The sequence below is a fragment of the Chelonoidis abingdonii genome, chromosome 6, assembly GCF_003597395.2.
Source record: "Chelonoidis abingdonii isolate Lonesome George chromosome 6, CheloAbing_2.0, whole genome shotgun sequence".
NCBI lineage: Eukaryota > Metazoa > Chordata > Testudines > Testudinidae > Chelonoidis > Chelonoidis abingdonii.
The window spans coordinates 62,378,835-62,399,239 of NC_133774.1; the positions used below are offsets into that span (position 1 = coordinate 62,378,835).

Sequence of the window (20,405 nt, forward strand, 5' to 3'; positions counted from 1 at the left end):
TTTTCTTTACTAATAACAATAGACTATCAAAATTGAAGAGTTTTGTAAGCCCAATTTACATTTTTTATTTCTTAATTTTGCATTTCACTCAACTTGAATAAGAAAGACAGATGTCTTCTTTTTAATCAGTTTCACTTTCTGCACTAGCACACTATTGTCTAAAATGACATGAAAAAGATGTATTTAAATTTTAAAAATTGGTTTACTTGATTTGATAAAAATACAATGAAAGTCATTACCACTGTTTTGCTAAAAAAAAAAAAAAAATACTTTAGTGCATAAAAATTACCTGACCATGTATCTTTATGAAATGTAGAATTACATGATAATTTTTTCAGAAATAAAGAACAGTATCTTGAATTGTTTAGTAAAACTTCTACAGAAGTAAAATAAATGAATGGCTCACCTTTATATACAATGGTTCCCTAGTGTGATCAATAAGAATGCACGTTTTTTCCTCCCACACAGGATTGAGGTTCTTGTGTATAGTTTTACTTCTAAACACTTCTTTTCCTCCAATTTTAAACTTGACATATGGATCACTGGTCCCTGTTAGAGAAAGAGAGACATTGATGCAATTTAATTATATAACTTCTGTGTACATTAGACATTTAAATCTCCCTAAAATGAATTAAATATAATTTCACTGACAATAGGAACTTTGGAGAGAAGAAAATAGAGTTGATAGAGGGAAAAATAACTTTGTTTTGTTACTTTAGGATTTTGTCTTATACATCAGTAAGCTATGTTATTAGAACAATGGGAAAATATGAAGGGTGAAATCCTGGTCCTATTGAAGTCACTAGCAGAACTCCAACTGATTTTATTGTGCCCAGAATTTTACCTTTAATTTGGGAAGCTTTTTTTTCCACTATCATGAATAAGCAAATTCCCCCACCCCACTCTCAACACCACACCCCCACATCCACATAGGTTTAGTTTCTAAACTCACTCCCTTCCTGAAGTCATCCCGACTGCCCATCTATAAGAGGCTCCAATCCTTGTTAACTGTAATTAAATCATTCTGGCACCAGCTCTCCAGTGGTTTCTTCCAAAGTTGTACTCAATACACTGTCAAAGAGGGACTTCAATGCCTACACTAAGAAAGCATTAGGAATGGCAATTTTCAAAGGCTTTTAAATCATAAATACAGTTTAGCATATGACCTACATTTCTGTTTAGTTGCAATTGTGCTGTTCTAAGTTCCTGGTTTGATGGCGCCCTGACAAAATCAAACTGGTAAAGTGCAGAAAGACCACAGCTCTTTCCCTGTACTTTTTAAATATAAAATTTAATTTTACAATTTTGTAAAAATCTTGGAAACATTAAAATTGGGTAAACACTCCCAAGACACCAATCAATTTTAACCTACTTTTGTAAAATTGAATTTAAATTTCATAAAGAGTGCTGAATTGACTGCAATTTTGCTGATTCTCCATCAGTTAACTGTCTGCAACAAAACTTTTGTTTAGCTCCATTTCATCCAAGACAATTCTAAATAAATGCAACCCCTTCAATGACACCACAATTAGAAGAGATCAGGGGCGGCTCCAGGCCCCAGCACGACAAGCGGGTGCTTGGGACGGCAAGCACCACGGGGCGCTCTGCCGGCGCTGCAAGGGCGGCAGGCAGGCTGCCCTCAGCGGCTTGCCTGCGGAAGGTCTGCTAGTCCCGCGGCTTCGGAGGACCAGAGGACCCCCCGCAGGCAAGCCGTGGAAGGCAGCCTGCCTGCCGTGCTTAGGGCGGCAAAATTCCTAGAGCCGCCCCTGGAAGAGATGCGAGAAGAAACCGCTAACACAGAATGCATAACTTTTCCAAATTTTCTAACTTATATTTTTGTATAAATAAGAACTGCAAAAAGCTTATAATCATATCCACAAAAATTTAATAAATGAATTTTGTGAAACTACTTTATACCGCTAAACAAAAATAAGACTTTTTACACTGCTGTTTGCAGTATTTTATCTAGCCACTAGATGGCACTGTTATTTACCTAAAAACTATACACTCCATTCAGAACCATAGCGGTGGCTCTATTTCAAGCAGTTTAAGTCTAGTTCATTTATTATAATAGGCTCTTAGTTTCACTGGCAACACAATGTATGGTTCAATGATAAGAAATAGTGAGTCAACCAATTCCTTCACTCTTCTACTGATGATGAAGCTCCTCAGGGTAAAGATCACGTCTTTTTGCATTTGTTCTGTAAAGCACCTAGAAAATTTTGGGTGTATGTAACAAAATAAACAATAGTAGTAATAGCTAAAACAGTTTGGCCTCATGCCCAGACATAAAGTTTCCCCCACCCCTTCACTGTTAGTGTACCAGCTGTCTGCTTAGCTGTTGCCTTTCACAATACATCTACACTAGCGACCGTACAGGTGTCCACACATCCATCCAAACTCCAGACACTTGTGTCTGAAGGTGAGTAATTGAGCACCCCGAGGGGCATGGGTAAGTATATGTCTTTGTCTGTGGCACAGCTTTCTACCTGTGCCGGTTTGCAGTGTGGACAGGGCAAAGGGGTGTGCACCAGATCATGCATTTCAATAGTCCTCCACCCCCAAGTCCTACAGTGCATTGTACCCATTTTTGCCTGACCCTTACCCAGTCTATAAAGGTCCCTGTCCCTCCCTCCCCCCGCTCCTTCCATTTTCATTGGTAGTAGTGAATTGATCACCTCAGAATATCTTTCCACTACACTTTTTACAGATCAATGCAGGTGAACATGCATCCTGCTCAGAGAGCAGATGCCTGGTCTACTAACCACACCATGTGCTGATCAATGTACAGTCAGAGTACACCATCATCCACCTGGAGTAGCAGAAATATTCACCTCTACCTGGAAATTTCACAAAGGCTGGAGTAGGTGGGAAGCTCAGCAGATTCTGGCCCAGTGCCAGGAACCCGAGGCTCCTTTACAGAAGGGCAAATGACTCCAATAGTCACTTTAGAGGAATCATCATAGATACCCCCTTTTACAATGAGCTGGACTTGGCGCGGTCAAGGGCTCCCAATACAGAGCCTGAAGTGGCTCATAACTGCCTCCTCAACCCTGCTGCCCTCACTGTCCAACGGGATGCTGATGAAGGCCAGAGTGAGGAAACAGCAGGGAGCACAGAGGATGCCCTGGAAGACGAGGAGCACATGATTTGGCACTGCTAGATGGAGAAGCTGAGAAAGGAACCCCCTGTGTATGAACCGAGGAGGAACCACAAGCTACAGCAGTTAAGTTACAATGAACCCACACCAATATCTTCTCTTGTTCAGATGCTACGCTCCTGATTTTAAGCCCAAACCCTGCTCTGTTTCAACCCTTATATGGTCCCCAAGCAAGACGAGGCTATAAATCAATGATTGTATTGATTTCCCATGAATCACTATTATGCATTTGCCAGAAGCTATAAAACAAGTTGTTTGATAATAATCACTGTGCCCCTGTGTCTGTGCATTTCTCGGCCAATTCATAGGCAGCAAAAGTGTGGGGGCCACGCTGAGCACAGAAAAAGAGGGGCTAAAAATGTATAGTTGGTTGTCTAAAGTTAGTAACAGACATCTTTGTTCCTTGGAGGATTATACAGTTTCATGCTTCTTCCTCCACCCATATCTTACCATCCCTTTACAAACATATTGAGCCATGCCAAACAAGCTGGGAAAAACGGGAGTAGGACAAGGAACCAGTATGGCAGTTGGACAAATATAGTGCAGTGTCATTTCACTACAGAAAGGTGAGATAGTTGTGATGTTCATCTGAAACTTTGGGGAACAAAATAAAGTTGTGGTGTGTCTCCTTCCCTGTCCATTTCACCACTGTTAGGTGGGAACAGGGGCAGGATTTTCTAGTGAAGCTGAGGGGGAATAGTGGTGTTCATGGTTCGCCTTGCTTGTGCCATGGAAACTCCATATGCTAGCCGAGAATATAGTCAATTTCCAGTCAAACTGCATCCCAGTCCTGTAAGCGTATGTAGACAATTAGTTCATTTTATCATCCATTTATCATTGTATTATGTGATGTTATGGTCAACTCATATGCTATTTCATATATAATCCATGTACGCTAAATAGATTTAAATTGTAGGATTATTGAGATATAGGATTGATAAATATTTAGGAATGATGAGCGTGAATTAGGTATTAGTAAAGCATGGCTGAAACGAAAGGTTGACAGGCAGAGACATGTAAGGTTTTAGCTTAGTCAGGCTAGGCCATAGGCTTAAGAATGCTTGACATGAGTGAATGACCAAGGAATAACCCTATGCCAGCAAGGTCACAAGTTTACTGCATAAGATGTGCCAGTAGGTGAGGTTTTGGAAAAATGGATTGCAATAGACTGCAATGTATTTTCCAAGAGCACAAGACACCTGATTGTAACATCTTTGAATGTCTGTTTGACGCTGTGGGTAGATGGTATGCATAAATGCTAATGAGAATAAGAGAAACTATGAACAACCTATGAAAAACAGGGCAGTTCAGTATTCATGGGATGCAAAAGTACAGATAACGAAAAGAAGGCTGAGTGTATTCAGAATTACAATATAAAAGAGAGTTGGTCCCCTGATTTGGTATAAGTGGGAAGACCCAAAGGATGACCCACCAGGAAATAACCCTCTACTGATGATAGTTTATTGAGAGGTCCACCAGATCCTAGAATACCTTTGAGGATTTAAGTGTGACTACAGTAATAATTACCAGTATTGCATAGGTTTTTGTAGGATTTCTAGATTCATGAGTAATTGTAACTTTATTTATTGCTTTAATGGAATTTGAAGTACAGATAAGACTTTGCACTTTGACTGTGTCTGTGATTATTACCTTTGGTCTTCGTGTGTTCTTAGAGCCTCCAAATTTGAGAAAAGCACCAGAGGCAATTTCACTGTATTGAGTCTGAAACTGTAGCAACCAGAGCCAAACCCATGGTGGTATAAAAAAACACCACTAAATTCACTTTAAATTAAATTAAAGGCTACACATATTTCAGCAAATTTCTAGTATATCAGAAACTCTAGCTGGGTCTTAAGGTTCAATTGCACTACAAATTTGCTTGGTTCACTTTCAGAGCTGACCAAACCCCTTCATTCAGCAAAATGTAGAGAGGTGACCATTAGCAGAAACATCTCTCTGGCATAGATGGCTGGACCTCCTCTACAGGACTGGAAAGCCACCTCTCTTTTCCATTATAGTACCCTGAAAACAGCTATGTTCTCCACATGTTCAACTTTTAAAGAAGAAATTGCAAACTGGTAACATAGCCTTCTGGAAGTAACTGCATCTCCCACCCCCACTTCACCTTTCTGAGAAAATATACACAATATTTTTTAAAATATTTGTACATATAGCTCACCATTATTAGCTTCTGCTCCTCCTCCTTTGTTTGAGAACCAAAGGCAGGCTAACTGTTGCATTCCTGGAATGCTGAAAAATAACAATATTGTGGCCTCCCACAACAAAGTCATGTAATATGCGGGGGATTTCTCGACTTCCTCAAAAGGAAAAAATTATAATGCTATCCTCATCTTTTGAATTGGCAGGACTTTTGGTTCCTGAGAGGGAATCCATTCCACTGAGGATGGGGATGGGGCAGTAGAAGTACACCAGACAGAGAGAAGATCTTGCAGGAGCTGCTTATTGGCATGGACAGGAGGAAACAGGGCATTCTGAGTTCCTAGGGTATGAGAAAATCAGGCTCTTCAGCAGGAAGAGACATTGATGAAGTGGTTCTTGTCTCGGCATGGCATAGAGAACAGAAGAGGCCCTAATGGAGAGGCTCATAGAACTGGCGGTTGAATGAATTTGGGGTCTGCCTGCTATCCTGGCTACTATGCCTCTCCGGGAACTGGCAACACCTCCTTCTTCTCACCCTCCTCCAGCTGTCACCCAGGGTGCTGTGGTGGCAGAGGACCCAATTCCATCAATAATCCAGAAGAGCCTGCAAACCTCTCACCAGAGATCCCCTGACCATCAAGGAGGGGAATGATTAGTTCACTGGAGTCCCTGAAGCTCACCAAGTGCCTGCCCCCTAAATCCCACATAGGAATCATCCCGGCTGATGTCAAGACAATTTTATTTTCTCATCAGAGAGAGGGGAAAGCCAAAGGCGAGAAGATGGGTTCAGAGACACTGGCATTTGGCCGTTTTTCATAGATACAATCCCGCTGTGTTTTGATTTACTTCTCCTTTGACAAAAAGTTTCCATTACACATTGTATATATTATTTTAATAAATGTCAGTTTCCTTGATTTGTGTATGGACCCTCATTCTCGAGTATGAAGAATATGAAGTGTTTTCAGGTGTGGGGGCCCCACAATTCACAGCACATGAATTGGAATAGTGTAACTATCTGGTACCATCACACTTCAAACACTTTTCTGTTCATCCCACACCCATTAACTCCCCCCCCACCCACCCCCATCAACCTCATGGTCAAGAAATATCTGAAGTCCTAAGGATACATTAACAGGATGAGGAAAAGTACATTATGTGCTTACAAAGCACTGATAGTTTTAAAAGCAGCAGAACTCAACACAGAAAATGGATAGATTAACATCTTTGCGGCTTAGTTTGCATGCAGAACAATGAAACACAGTTAAAGTAATAATACAGGTATCTGCCACTACCCATTGTTTAAACAGCTCATCCTTCCCACTCTCCTCCCACCCCAAAACCTTCACCAGTTTCAATCTTCTGGTCAGTGCTCCAGACTTCAAAGAGAAACTGCAGAGCTACAATTCATTTGCAAATTTAACACTGATAATTTGGGCTTGAATATGGACTGGGAGTGGCTGGCTCACTACAAAAGCAATTTTCCCTCTCTTGGTATTGACACCTCCTCATCAATTATTGGGAGTGGACCACATCCACCCTGACTAAATTAGCCCTGTCACTGGTTCTCCACTTGTAAGGTAACTCCCTTCTCTTCATATGTCAGTATATAATGCCTGCATCTGTAATTTTCACTCCGTGCATCTGAAGAAGTGGGTTTTTTACCCATGAAAGCTTATGCCCAAATAAATCTGTTAGTCTTTAAGGTGACACTGGACTCCTCGTTGTTTTTGTGGATACAGACTACCATGGCTACCCCTCTGATACTTGCTCCAGAAAAGCTGTTAAGTGTGCTTAGCACCACTGACAATGAATGGAGGAGAGGGGACTGAACCCCTCCATCACCCAAACCAAATGTTGATAAGGTCATTAAGATAAATTGAGTGCTCCCAAAAACAGAGGTTTGTAAACAAGTGTGAACATTTAAGACAAAAGCACTGCACAATGACCACATTACAACTCAGCTGCCACCCTCCACAGCACAAATGTAAGGTGCTAACTCAGTTAATGCATCCTATTATAATAGTCTGTAATGGACAAACAGTCAGAGGAACAAATGGCTAATGACAGGGGAACAAAACCCTCAGTTACGTAGCCCTACAAGTAAATGCCAATGTTCCCATCTGCATTTCCAGCAGGTGCACAGGGCATGAAGATGTCCCTTTGCACCAGCACCTTCTGCCTCCCTGCTGTTCCAAAATGTGTGCATATATGGCATCCCGGATTTCTCTTGTCCCTGGAAACCAGGACCACTATGAATGTGGTTTGGATCCAGCTATCTGTATAGTTTGTAAACCAGACCTGTTCTGTGCCCACTCCAATTTACTCTTATAAATGTTATGTGATGCACAGCAAGTGATGGTGATGTGAATGGCATTTGCCACACTGGCATCTAGACCTCAATTCCCATTGTTCAGGGTCATTGATGTCAGCGTATGGTTTCATGCCAAGCTAGGAGCAGGTGTGCAGGGTCCCCCAAAATAAGCATTGGCATAGATATGCCATAAAGAACCACATAATTTCTGGGGAATAAAGTCTCTTCTTCTCTTAAAGTACAATCCTGATCTCCTCAACACCCTGGTTTCATGGACCTTTCCAGTGTTTCCTAATCATAAATCTGTCTGTGTGGTACAAAAACCTTGCAAAATGAATGAATAGTATCATTTTTAGTTCGTATACTCACTCACCCCTTTTGGTGGGCAAAGTATTGGGACACGGTGCCATCGATGCCCTTGCACAGTTCAAAAACCCCAACCTCAAATACATCTGTTATTTCTGGAACTTTTCTTATGGCAACCACATGTGGGTAGATTGCAGTGCTAACTGCCCTGTAAACCTGCACAGCCACAATGCTGACAGTGGTCTGCAACTGATGGTTAGTGATCTGCTGTCGCCAACTAACAAAGGGCAATAAATACCCATTTCTGCACCAGTATGGCTTTCCTGAATTGAGTGTCCTGGTGATGGAGATATATGGTAAGATCGTCACAGAGCTCCATGAAAGTCTGTTTCATCATTCGGAAGTTCTGAAGCCACTTCTGGTCATCCCAGATTTCCAAAATGATGTGACTCCACCATATGGTGCCTGATCTCGTATATCAGAAGCAACAATCCACCCGGGGCATACTGTGGCAATACTGGCATTTACCACATCTGTTCGATGAGACCAGAAAGGACTGTCATTCATTCACATGGTCAATTGTCTTTGGCATGTCAGAAAGTTTACCCAGGTTCCATTCTGCATCTTGACAATTATCTACTCCACCGCATAAACATTTGTCCCTCCATAAGGAGCAGGAGAAGAACCAGATCAACATCCAAATACTCCATGTCTCCCATCCAGTTTGGCAGGAGGCAGAAGTGAGCAGGAAATGCCATCAACAAATGTGTGAAGGTGGGAGATAGTACCAAATACCACACAGCAAAGCAGCTCCTAGAGCGTCTCCTGTGATGCACAGAACTCTGGATACAGCCCTTGAAATGGTAGCGCTAACGTTACGTAACGGAGGCAGTGTGTACGTAGGTATATGTTTGTACACGCTATATGCGCCTCCAGCAGAGCATCTCTGGACACTCACCACAGATGTGGGGAACATGCATGAGCATGTACATGGTCAGTTAACTGAGTTTGCATACCAGTGCAGACACAGCCTGACACTTTACTAAGAAGTTTGTGAGGCATTTAGGGATCCTTCCGAATGAAGGTATTATATGAAAGATAGTTTGTTGTGGAGAAGACACATTTGGATTTTGGAGGAAGTTGGAAAATCCAAACATCATATAGGATTGTTTTTGTGGGGGGCGCAACTGTGGGAGGGGGGGGAAGGGGTTGGAATTCCCTCCAAAAATTAAGCTGAAATTTAATATTAGTTTAGGACAAATATTAGTCCCACTTAAATTAATGACAAAACATCTTTTAACTTCGATGGGATCAAAATTCGGCCCTTTAAACTATAAATACAGGTGTGTAAGGATTCTTTCAAAATCTGATTTAGAATCTTTAGATAAAAGCTCTGGATAAAAATGCTAAAGTATTGTTTTTCACGTATTAATGAACCACATTCAATAAAAGACTGCACACAAAGGAAACACTAAATTTGGACGCTCATTTATCTCACCTTATTAAAAGTGGACAAATTTAGTCAATACAAATTATTTATTAAAACAAGATTCAAAAGCTATTATTTTAACTCTAGCTCCTCCTATTATCTTCACCCCTGCAAGTTCTGGCATACTCTTCTTTTTACTTGCACATACTTTCTGTCACCACCAAAACTCTCCCTCCGGCCCACACACTTCTCTGCTGTTGATTTTTAGACCATTTTACATTCATAAGTTCCTCCAAGCAGAAATCTTGTATTTTATTTTTCTTGTAAAATAATTACAAAAATCAGAACTACCAGAAAAGAACACTACTTAGGGTTGTGTCAAATGAATACCTCAGGTAAGAAAGACATCCATCATTTTTTATACTTTCATATATTCCTACTTTCTATAGGCATTTCACAGCCAAAAGGGGGAGACAGCATGGTTGCTCTACCCAGGAATCCTAACCCTACCGTTTCTTCCCACTCAAGCTACAGGAGCTTTGTTCAACAATTAAATTTTATTGTTTTTCCCTTTTATAAACCTATAACAGAAATTGGAACCTGCCATTAGTTGAATCTCCAGCTTTTTGTTTTGCTTAAAAACTGCCAAGCACCAATGTGTCTTCAGACACTTCCCACAGCCTACACAACAATAGCAGCTAGTCCACACAATCCATCCCTACCCATGCCCCAGACTTTGTCCTTCGCAGAGACTCATCTACAGTCTTCACAGGGCACTAATTAGTCTAAATGATACAGGATTAGTTAGTATCCCAAAGATAAGCATGCCAATTACAAGTTCACATGGAGTCCACGCATGTAATAGGAAGAGTAGTTCCTTTTGCTTAAAAATCAACAAGGAATACAAAATTTAAAAAATATGTTCCATGCTAGTTTTGAAAAGGTGAAAAATTGGACAAGTTGGTTATACCTCTCAACTTCTTTTCTTTTAAAGAACACTCTGATGTGAAGAATGTCATTTGACTTAAACACCCAAATTTTACTATGGCCCTCCCTACTATAACTCAGGTTAATAAACTCTCACTTTTTAACATGCTAAATCTTCTGGTGAAGAACAAATGCAAAAGAAATACACAAAACATTTTCTATACTTCATCATTTTATCTCCAAACAGCTACACAGAATTGGCATAGAATATGACTGCGATGTGTAACCCACCCACCCCCACATACACACACTAAATATCCATGATAGAATCTTTTTATGTATTAGTACCTTTAAGTAACCATTTACTGGTAGTTCACAATATACAGCTCTGAAACTATAATGGCCAGTGTGAGAGCAAGTAAAATTCACTGTGAAATTATTCAGATCAATCTGTGCATCTCGGAGCCTGTCTATACAACTAACTAAACTCATTCTTGCTTATTACTTCTCAATGCCCATTAGTGCTGACTATGCACAAGTATCATCAGAAGTAAGCAAACAGCTACATCACAAGCAAAAATGGCAATTTTGCATCCACACTTTTTTACACTTTCATGGTAGGCGGTACTCATTGTGGGGATTACATGAATCTGTGGTGTTCTATTGATAACAACAGGGATTAGTGCTGCTTAATGAGCCTAAAATTAAGGCTCAGTAAAAACTGCAAACTATTCAGGAAGTAAGTAACAGCCAGGCAGGTTACAGAAACTTGCTTCATGTACTAGTAAGTCTTTGAAATCTGAATGCCTAAGGTGCAGTTATTTCATGCTTACATTCTCACCTTCCTCACAAAGATTCTGTACCTTGCACTACACATTAAAACCATGATGCAAAATAATTCAGTAAACATTGTTTGCATACGCTCGACCGCCTTAGTTAATTTAAATACAAACCACAGAGGTGTACTTTTATTTTAGTGGGATCACAGGGCAGAGTAACAATGAGCGATTCTATTACAAACTTTCGAAGTGTGATCAAAGCTTTTATCGGAGCAGATAAACTAGTTTGGCTAAAACAACCAAATCATAGTCTAGAATTTAAACCTGAACCTTTTTTGACATTTGTATGATTTTTGGTGTTTTTTCTTTTACTATTTGCCTAATTCTGCACTTCCATGTTTCAGAACTAAAATAATATCAGTAAAGCTATTTTTATTGGCTATTGATGGCCCATGGAATCAAAGAGTACCAGAAGACTTGTGAAAAAACTGGTTATAAGACTCAGATTAAGGGCCAAATCTGTGGATGCTCATATCACCCAAACCTCTGAACACTTAAATGCATCTTCACTAGTTTTAATGGTCCACCTTACCAAAAAAAAAAAAAAAAAATCAAGCTGAAATCATATTTCCGGAATACATTAATCTCCAGATAACTATAATGCCCTATAAAAAGCACTCTGTGGAGATGATATGAGTTATCAAGAAACAGAGATGCTAGAAAACCATAATGGAAAGTAATGAAGTATGTATGCTATGTATTCTCTATATTCATTATTCCCTTGCATACTGAAAACACGTGGTTTATCTTTTGCTCCAGATTAATCACTTAAACAGTGAAATAGATTTCTGAGCACCTCAAAGAAATGATAAAGTTCACACTCTAACAGACCATATGTTCACAATACATATGATAAAGCTCATTCCTAGCCATTTGGCTCTAGCAAAATTTGAATACTGCAATACACGAATGCCTAACAATTAACCATTAAGCATACTATATTTATCACATAGCTATCTACCTAGTAGCCACAACTCAGATGCTTAATAAGGTTTGCGTTTACTTACCCTGGGGACAGAATTGGAAGAAAAGTGATGGTACATTGATCAAACAGATTATCTTGGTGTTTCTGCTAAAATTATCAGCAGTGAAATGGTTAATGTTGGCATTCAAACTGGCATAGTTCGGCTTCAGATTTAACACCCATTGTGATGTTTGTGGTGGTTTATTCCTTTAAGAACTATTATTTCAGGCTAAAAAGCAAAACACTAGGTCACATTTAGAAGGATTTCTTCACAATCACAGGGTCTGACTCCATCTAACATAGGAAAGAGCACTCAGCACCTAACCCAACTTGAAAAATTGCAAATTAGCAGTGTTAGATGTTAGTTTCTCCTACTGAAGCTGTGCCATTGTGTCTAGATCATTAAAAAGTCATTTGAGCAGGGACATGAATGTGGGTCTCCTCTCCCACGTGTGTCCTAACCACCAGGCTAGAGAGTCATTTTCACTCACTCCTTCTGGCACAGTGACTATTCAATTATTTTAATCATAGTGGAACAGCTTTGACAGGAGAGGTTGAGCAAGACCCAACCTGGAACATCCTACAATCCAGTGGTCAAGGCACTCTCCTGCAACATGGGAGACTCAAATTCAAATCCATCTCTGCATCAGGCACAGTGGGAACTGAACACAGGTCCTGCACATCTCAGGTGGGTGCCCTATGAAGTGGCTATTCCCCTCATTTTGTGAATGGCTCCTTACTCCCAAAAACAAATGTTCTGGATAAAATTATTCAGCAAATTCATATCAAATTTATCAATAGTTTCAAGTAAACCAAACAACACTTTTGGGTGAATAAATTATTTGTTTTAAAAAACTCACCCAAAATCAACTGGTAAGGTACAATAATCAAAACACAAATACCAACACGACTAGACAAAAATGTAAAGTATTTTACTTCACGTGCAGCACAGTCACAATTAATACATGGCTTATTGGCTATGCCATAGCACAGAATAGATCCTCAATTGCTTAAAACTTCATTGTTAAATATTTTTCCATGAAAATGTGCCTTTTTATTTAAATTCATTGTTAGTTATATCTGTCTCCACTTTAGGCACATTCCACATTGTTAATTTTTTCTTACCACAGAAGAATTACTACATCCAAAAGAGACCTCCTAAATCTCGTGAGAACTCACCAGCATTGTTTAGAGATGTGAGCACAGGATTGCATGTCAGCAGGTTCAGAGACCTAATTCTGGCTCTGTCACTGACCCACTGTATGATCTCAGGCAAATCATTTCAACTCTGTACCTCAATTTCCCCATTTGTAAAATGAGAACAACACTGTTTATCTACTTAACTCCCAAGGGTGTTGTGATGATTAATTGATGACTAATCTCCTTGTATAAACCATAATATAATATTTCACATTTATACTTGAAATCTAAAGTTTTCTGGCCTGATTCTGATCTCACTTATGCTTATGTAATTCCATTGACTTCAGCAGATTTATCAGAGTGAGCGGTGAATCAAGCTGTTAAAGACCATACAGCAGAGATACGTAACAAAACAAAAAAAATGGTTAAAAAAATGAGTAAATCCTTTTCTTGCTTTCCCAACTCAGATACAGTAAAATAAATTTTGCTTATTTAAACAAATAATCTTCTTTAGACTGAAGCAAAGCATGGGAAATTTCAGTCAAAAGGAGAATCTTTTATAATGGTGTAAGAGAATTTGTAGGGCTACCATGAAAAATATATGTCTTGTTTTCTAGTTGAAACATTAGACTTTAATTATATAACATGATGCCTAAGATTTTAAAGCCTTCCCCCACCACAAGCCTTCTCCCTGACTGTCGTGCCTGCTGTTCAAGTATATTACGAATCATCAGTATATCCACCACCATCTCCACCACCTATTATACAGTGCCCATAAATTTCCAGTGTATTTTGAGGGGTTGGGGGAGGACGGGAGCAGCAGCTATACATTGAACACACCAATTTTTGCTTAAGGACTTGATGTGGGAAAGCAGGGAACCCCTTGTGCAGCATTCAGGTGGGATTTTTGGCACCTATCAAGGCCAGAGTTTGGGATGTTTCTTTGGCTTTTAATCCTAGGAGGCAGTTTAAGCTTTTTGTATTGGGTGGGGAACACATCTTCTTTTCATTCCTCCTCCTGAGCAGGGGTGATGATGACTTAATTTGGTGGAGAACAGGGGATGAATTCTTCATGCCTCGCTCCAGCAAGCTCTGACAACTGGCTGCCTCACTATGCGATATCCCACCATCTGCCCCTACATACAACAGAGAATTATATTAATGTATCTGCTGGAATAATACTAGTAAAGTACTTCACAATGTTGACATTTAAAGCAAATTATTAGGCTTCAAACGTAACAGTGTTGAGAGAAACAGGAAAGTTCAAACGTCTTAGAGCTATTGTTTCAGGCCTACTACAGACTCAGTAAGACAACACTGCAACAGTTTACAATCTATTCTCACTTGGAAGATTTTCTTTGCAATCATAAAAACTAGACTTTTTTTTTTTTTAATTTAAACCTTATATTCTGGAACACAATTATGAAGTAAATTCAGAAAAGGACAATTATACTGTAATTTACACAGCCACAATCACATTACATATGAAGCCCTGCTATCATATTTCCCTCCATTTGTACCAGACTTCCCCTGAAGAGATACATGTCCCTCCACAACTTGGAATGCCTCATTGGGAAAACATTTGTGGTATGATTCATTTGATGTACTTTAAACGATCATCTCTCCAAGATTAAAGCAGTTAAGTCTCTCAGAACTTCAGTTCAGTAGTAATGGGGCGACTGAAGTCTGCCACTGGGAGAGAGGAATAAAATGAACAAAAATGCTTCTTGCTTTTGTGCTTCAAAGGACGACAAGAGATATTTTAAAAGTCACCATGCTGCATTCACAGTCAGCTACATCAATGGTGCAGCATCTCCCTGCTAATATTTTGATTGTATAGTCCTCATCTTTTACTGTAACATTACTTATTCTTCTGTTATAAAAACAGCAAACAACTATTTGTGGAATTTAATTTTTGAGAAATATTTGTAAGGTAACGAATAGCTTCTTCAGAGATAATATATATAGTAAAATGTTAGTTTAGCATTGCCATCTATATTCCTAACACAATACAGTACTACCCTAAGGGCACGTCTTCACTGGCAACACGTCAGCGCTTCAATGTGGCTTGTGTAGTCATGCCAGCGCTCTCCCAGCGCTCTAAAAAACCCACCTCCATGAGGGGAGTGGCTTCCAGTGCTAGTGCACTGTCTACACTGCCACTTTACAGCACTAAACTTGCATCGCTCAGGGAGGTGTTTTTTCACACCCCTGAGCGAGAAAGTTGCAGCACTGTAAAGTGCCAATGTAGACAAGCCCTAAGGAGATCAACTTATAGTGAAGCACTGAAATTAACATGTACTCAACACTTCCTGCATTTATTCTTTTTCAATACATTTGTAGGAAATGGCAGAGCTGTAAAGATTTGGACCACTATGCAAGCATGCCTGAACAAAGACTGAAGCTACAGTCTTCAGGAAAACAAGATGCAGACTACTGAAGACTGGGAAAACCACAGTTTGGCATCTGGCTACAGCTGCCTGACTGCAAGTAGAAATAATGAGTGAATCCAACAGTCCTGACTGGTGGATGTGACAGCTGAGCAAATATCTTGGGTTAGCTTCTTCCCCAGCTAATGCACGGAGTGAGGGAGATGCAGACTGCACACCCTTGTACTAAGGATGGCTGCTGTGCTTAGAGATGGAAATTCACCTTTATGGGAGGCCAGGCAGCACTTGCACTGCTACCATGCACCAGAGACTCCTCCAGGGGAAGGCAGCTTTAATCTCTGTCTCTCTTTCTGAGGAACTCTGACAATGAGGCAGCAGCAGGGATATGCTGAGTCAGTGCATCCCCTCAACACCTATGCCATGCTCTCTCATGCAAGTATTGACTCAGATTGAAAATTGGGCAATCTGGCCCATTGTCTTCTACTATGTTTTAGTAGAACGCCATGAATCCCTGCCCCCCTCCCTCCATTTCTCACCCCTCTGCGCTCCAGTTAGGCTGTCTGAATGCCTGCGACAGATACACAGAGTAGGATTGCCAACTTTCTAGTCGCATAAAACTAAACACCGCTGCCCTGCCCGAAGGCGCCGCCCCAGACACTTCTCAGAGGCCCCATCCCCTATTCACTGCATCCTCCCTCCCACCATTGCTCGCTCTCCCTCACTCACTTTCACTGTGCTGGGGCAGAGAGTTGGGTGTGGGAGAGAGTGATGCCAGAAATGAGGGTTCACGTTGCAGGACGGGGCTCCAGGCTGAGGCAGGAAGTTGGGGTGCAGGAGGGGGTGAGGCCTCTGGCTCAGGGTGCAGGCTCTGGAGCTGGGTTAGGGATGAGGGGCTTGGGGTGCAAGAGGGGGCTCTGGGATTGGGCAGCAGGTTGGGGTGCAGGAGAGGATATTGGGTGCAGGTTCTGGGACAGATTTCAGGGCTAGGGCAGGGCTGTGGGCTCTGGAAGGAGTTAGGGTGCAGGAGAGGGATCGGGACACAGGCTCCAGCCGGGCAGCTCCTAGTCAGCAGTGCAATGGGGCTAAGGTAGGCTCCCTGCCTGCCTTGGCTCCGCGCAGCTCCTGGAAACGGCCAGCATGTCCCTACAGCCCCTAGGCAGAGGGGCGAGGGGGCTCTGTGCACTGCCTGCACCCACAAGTGCCACCCCCACAGCACCCATTGGCCACAGTTCCTGGATAATAGGAGCTATGGAGTGGCTCTGGGGGCAGGGGAAGTGCATGGAGCTTCCCCGATCACCTCTCCACCTAGAGGCCGTAGGGACATGCCAGCCACTTCTGGGAGCTGCATGGAGCCAGGGCAGGCAGGGAGCCTACCTTAGCCTTGCTGCACCCCCAAGCAGACTTTTAACAGCCCGGTCAGAAGCCACCAGGATCCCTTTTTGATTGGGTGTTCCAGTCAAAAACCAGATGCCTGTCAACTCTAACTGAGAGGGCAACAGAGACCATCTCTCTATTCTCAGTTTCTTCTGACACCACAGCAGTCCCAAGCAAATGGAAAGAACAATTGCAGGAAACGTACTGTTCAGCCCCATGTCCCTGGACTGCAGCATATCCAGTGAATGCCCAAAGAATTTGGCTGGTAAACTTTAACAAGTCTCTACTAAGCATGTGTGAATTGAGATTTTTTTCCAGAGGTTTATAACCTGACTATATTTGGGTAAATTTTCAGAAGGCTGGTGAAAGACATGTCCTTGACACCAGGGCACCCCCTTGCCAAATCTTAAGCCTTTGTTCCAAAAATGGAGGTTAGAGCTTCACAAAAAAATGGTTGTATGATTTTTTTAAACACTGGCAAAGCAATATATTTTGGCAGAAACTTTCCAAAAAAAGTTGAGCCTGATGCAGACACCTAGCATGGGAAATTTTAATCCAATCTGGCAAAAACTTTTATAGCAATTGAAATCAGGGCCTTATAATGGAAAGTGTGGGGCAACCTTAACTACAGGCAATGCTACCAGCTCTGCCTACCATGAGATCTATAAAACAGTTATAAAATCATTAGTGGCTTCATGGTGGGTTTATAATCAAGTCTCCTGCACAATTTGTGGCTTGGTTTAATACCAACACATTAATATCTATTCTGCCATCATCAACAAACACAAGCACAAAAAATAAAATGTCCTTGCAACACCACCATCACTCTAGTAATTATTCATGTTCTCTGGTCCTCCCACTCACCCCACCCCACCTAAACACAAATGAACTGAAGCTCTCTTAGTATGGAAATTCATTAATCTTTAATCAAGCCAAACAAACATTTTCTGCAACTCCCTGCTCCCCCAACAAAACACCAAATGTGCTGTCTAATGACAATACCAAAGGTTGTAAGTACTAACATTCAGATCATTAATGAATGTTCTGAGCAGAAAACCGCATAAGAAATGCATGTGATATATTGATATATTTATCTGTTTGTCAAATCAAATGACAAATCAATACCACCTCTGTGGATGTACACACTTCACATTTATTGCATTTGATTTTCTCATTTTAAATTCTATCAGTGGACCATTGGAATACTAAAATGTAAAAAAAGACCTTAATTCACTATGAGTGATTTTCAGGAATAAATCGGATACAAAGCGGATATCAACAGCTCTTAGAACATACTTTGTCCAAGAGATCTGTATAAATGCTAATATTTCCCTATTCCCTTCAAGTAAATATTTGGGAGAAAATAAAACACACTCATCTTATGAACTTAAAAAACTGCATGATGTTGCTATAGTCTTTGACCACCCTTCGCCACCCTAAATTCCCCAATGTTTTATGACATCTGTTACAACACCTTGTCTTAACTTCCACTGTAAACTCTTCATCAGGGACAGTGGATGAAATCTGGAACCCAGTGAAGTCAACTGGAGTTTTGTCATTTCATTCAGTAAGGCTAGAATTTCATCCCGTTATCTTTTATCTGTCTGTGAAGTGCCATGCATATTTATGGTGCTATATAAATAATAGTAATAAAATATCAAGCATAATTTGTTCATCAAAATCAGCAGTCTGGAGCTCCTAAAGCGATAGACCAGAACCAAAAGACCAAAAACTTGATTTTCATGCACAATCTACATTGGGCTGAGCATTGAGGACATCCATACAGACTGCAGAGAAAGAATTCTTCTGTCACTGAAGACACAGAGCCACTTTATAAATGAAATAAAGACTAGCACAAACCCATTTCACCAGGGAATCTAAAGTACAGCAGTGTGAGCAACACACCACCCTAATACCTACTTTAAACCTATATTACAACCCCACCCACCCACACACACTCACAAGATAGAAACACTTAAACTAATCCAGTGGGACACATCCTATATTTGATATCAAATTCAACTAGCATAGTTCCTCCAAAATAAACTAAATGCTCTTGCTGAACTGAATACTTGCCTGGAGACAACTGGGCAAGTGTTGCCTTTGGGGCAAAATCCAGCCAGGTCCTAGTAAAATTCAGCTGCCTCATTCTTGACCGAGTCATGGACAGTGATAGACTTCTTAAGCACTGAACTCGCTGTAAACATGAACCATAAAGAGAGGGTCCTGGTCATCAGAAGCCTTTAGCTCTTGAAGTAAGTCCTAGACAGGGCAATATTTTATATTCAGAGGACTGCATGACACAAAGCTCCAACAGATACAAATTTCAGTAAGTTAGAAAGATCTACAACTATATCCAGGGCCGGATTTCCTATTAGGCACAGTAGACATGTGCCTAGGTGTGCCTTACCACTCTAAAACTGCATGCAACACAAAGGTCAGCTGTAGGCGAGGGCGGGGGGAGTAGATGCTGTGTCTAGAGGCGCGAGGTGAAAATCTACATCTATAACTAAGGACTCACATGGCTTTTTTTTTTTTAATCCCTTAAATGGATGATATTTGTATATCAAAGCTGGGCAACAAACTTCTGAAAAGGAGTAAAATATTAGCCTCTGTGCATAGCACTAATACATATATAAATTTTGTAGTACAGTCACCATTACATTAAGCTCCACAGAAAATACACATCTAGAGAAAGAAAAAGTTAATTTTAACCACATAATCCATCCTACATTAAAACAGAAACACGCTGTAATTTGTAGTGTAGCCATAACCTAAGGGGAGCTAGGAGGTATGATTTCTAGCTTACGTAGATACATGTGCCCTTGCTTTGCTTGAGCTATAGTGGTAAGGACAGCTGCCTGAGCATGCACCTGGGAATTTGGACAGGGTTGCACTTGCCACTGCCCATGACTGTACAGCCACATTTCTATTTTTAGTGCGTAAGCTCTAGAAGAGCTAATATGCATTGTCTACCTGAGCTGGGAATCAGCTGCTTTGTAAACAGCCTAAAAGGTCTCCTGGTGCCCTACTGCGCCACTGAGGGTCTGCACTCCCTCCATCACAAGTTTGTGTCTAGAAGCCACAAAAAATCCCCACTATATGGCCAAATCGAGTTTCCTTTACATCTGTGACAGCAGTCTCCAAATATAACAAATTGAAAACTAGAAATGGAGTAATTTATAGCTAGCCACCTTTAAAATATTATTGAACGGATGCAGACGTATAATTTATGTTACTGTTTCAACTGAATATACTAAAAGAAAAGCATTGTGAATTTGAAAAGTTTCTGTTTACAAATACAAAGAGTATTTTATTATATGCCTTTTAGTGCTTTTATGAATTACCAGAGAGAAGGTTTGAAGGTTTCCATTTGCAATGCAGCAGAAACCAATTAGAAGAATA

The 20,405-nt window shown here is 40.7% G+C and overlaps 1 protein-coding gene across 8 annotated transcripts in view; it reads right to left on the reverse strand.

The window, feature by feature from the left end:
• Positions 1 to 20,405, reverse strand: part of MCTP1 (multiple C2 and transmembrane domain containing 1) — a 505,482-nt gene that overhangs the window by 298,529 nt on the left and 186,548 nt on the right. For all 8 annotated transcript variants that reach the window (XR_012656107.1, XR_012656106.1, XR_012656105.1 and 5 more), the window contains one exon: positions 407 to 549. Coding sequence is in view for 5 of the 8 variants with exons in the window: in XM_075067094.1 (XP_074923195.1) it covers positions 407 to 549 (143 nt within the window). In the remaining 3 variants the exon portion in view is untranslated. The remainder of the gene's footprint in view (positions 1 to 406; positions 550 to 20,405) is intronic.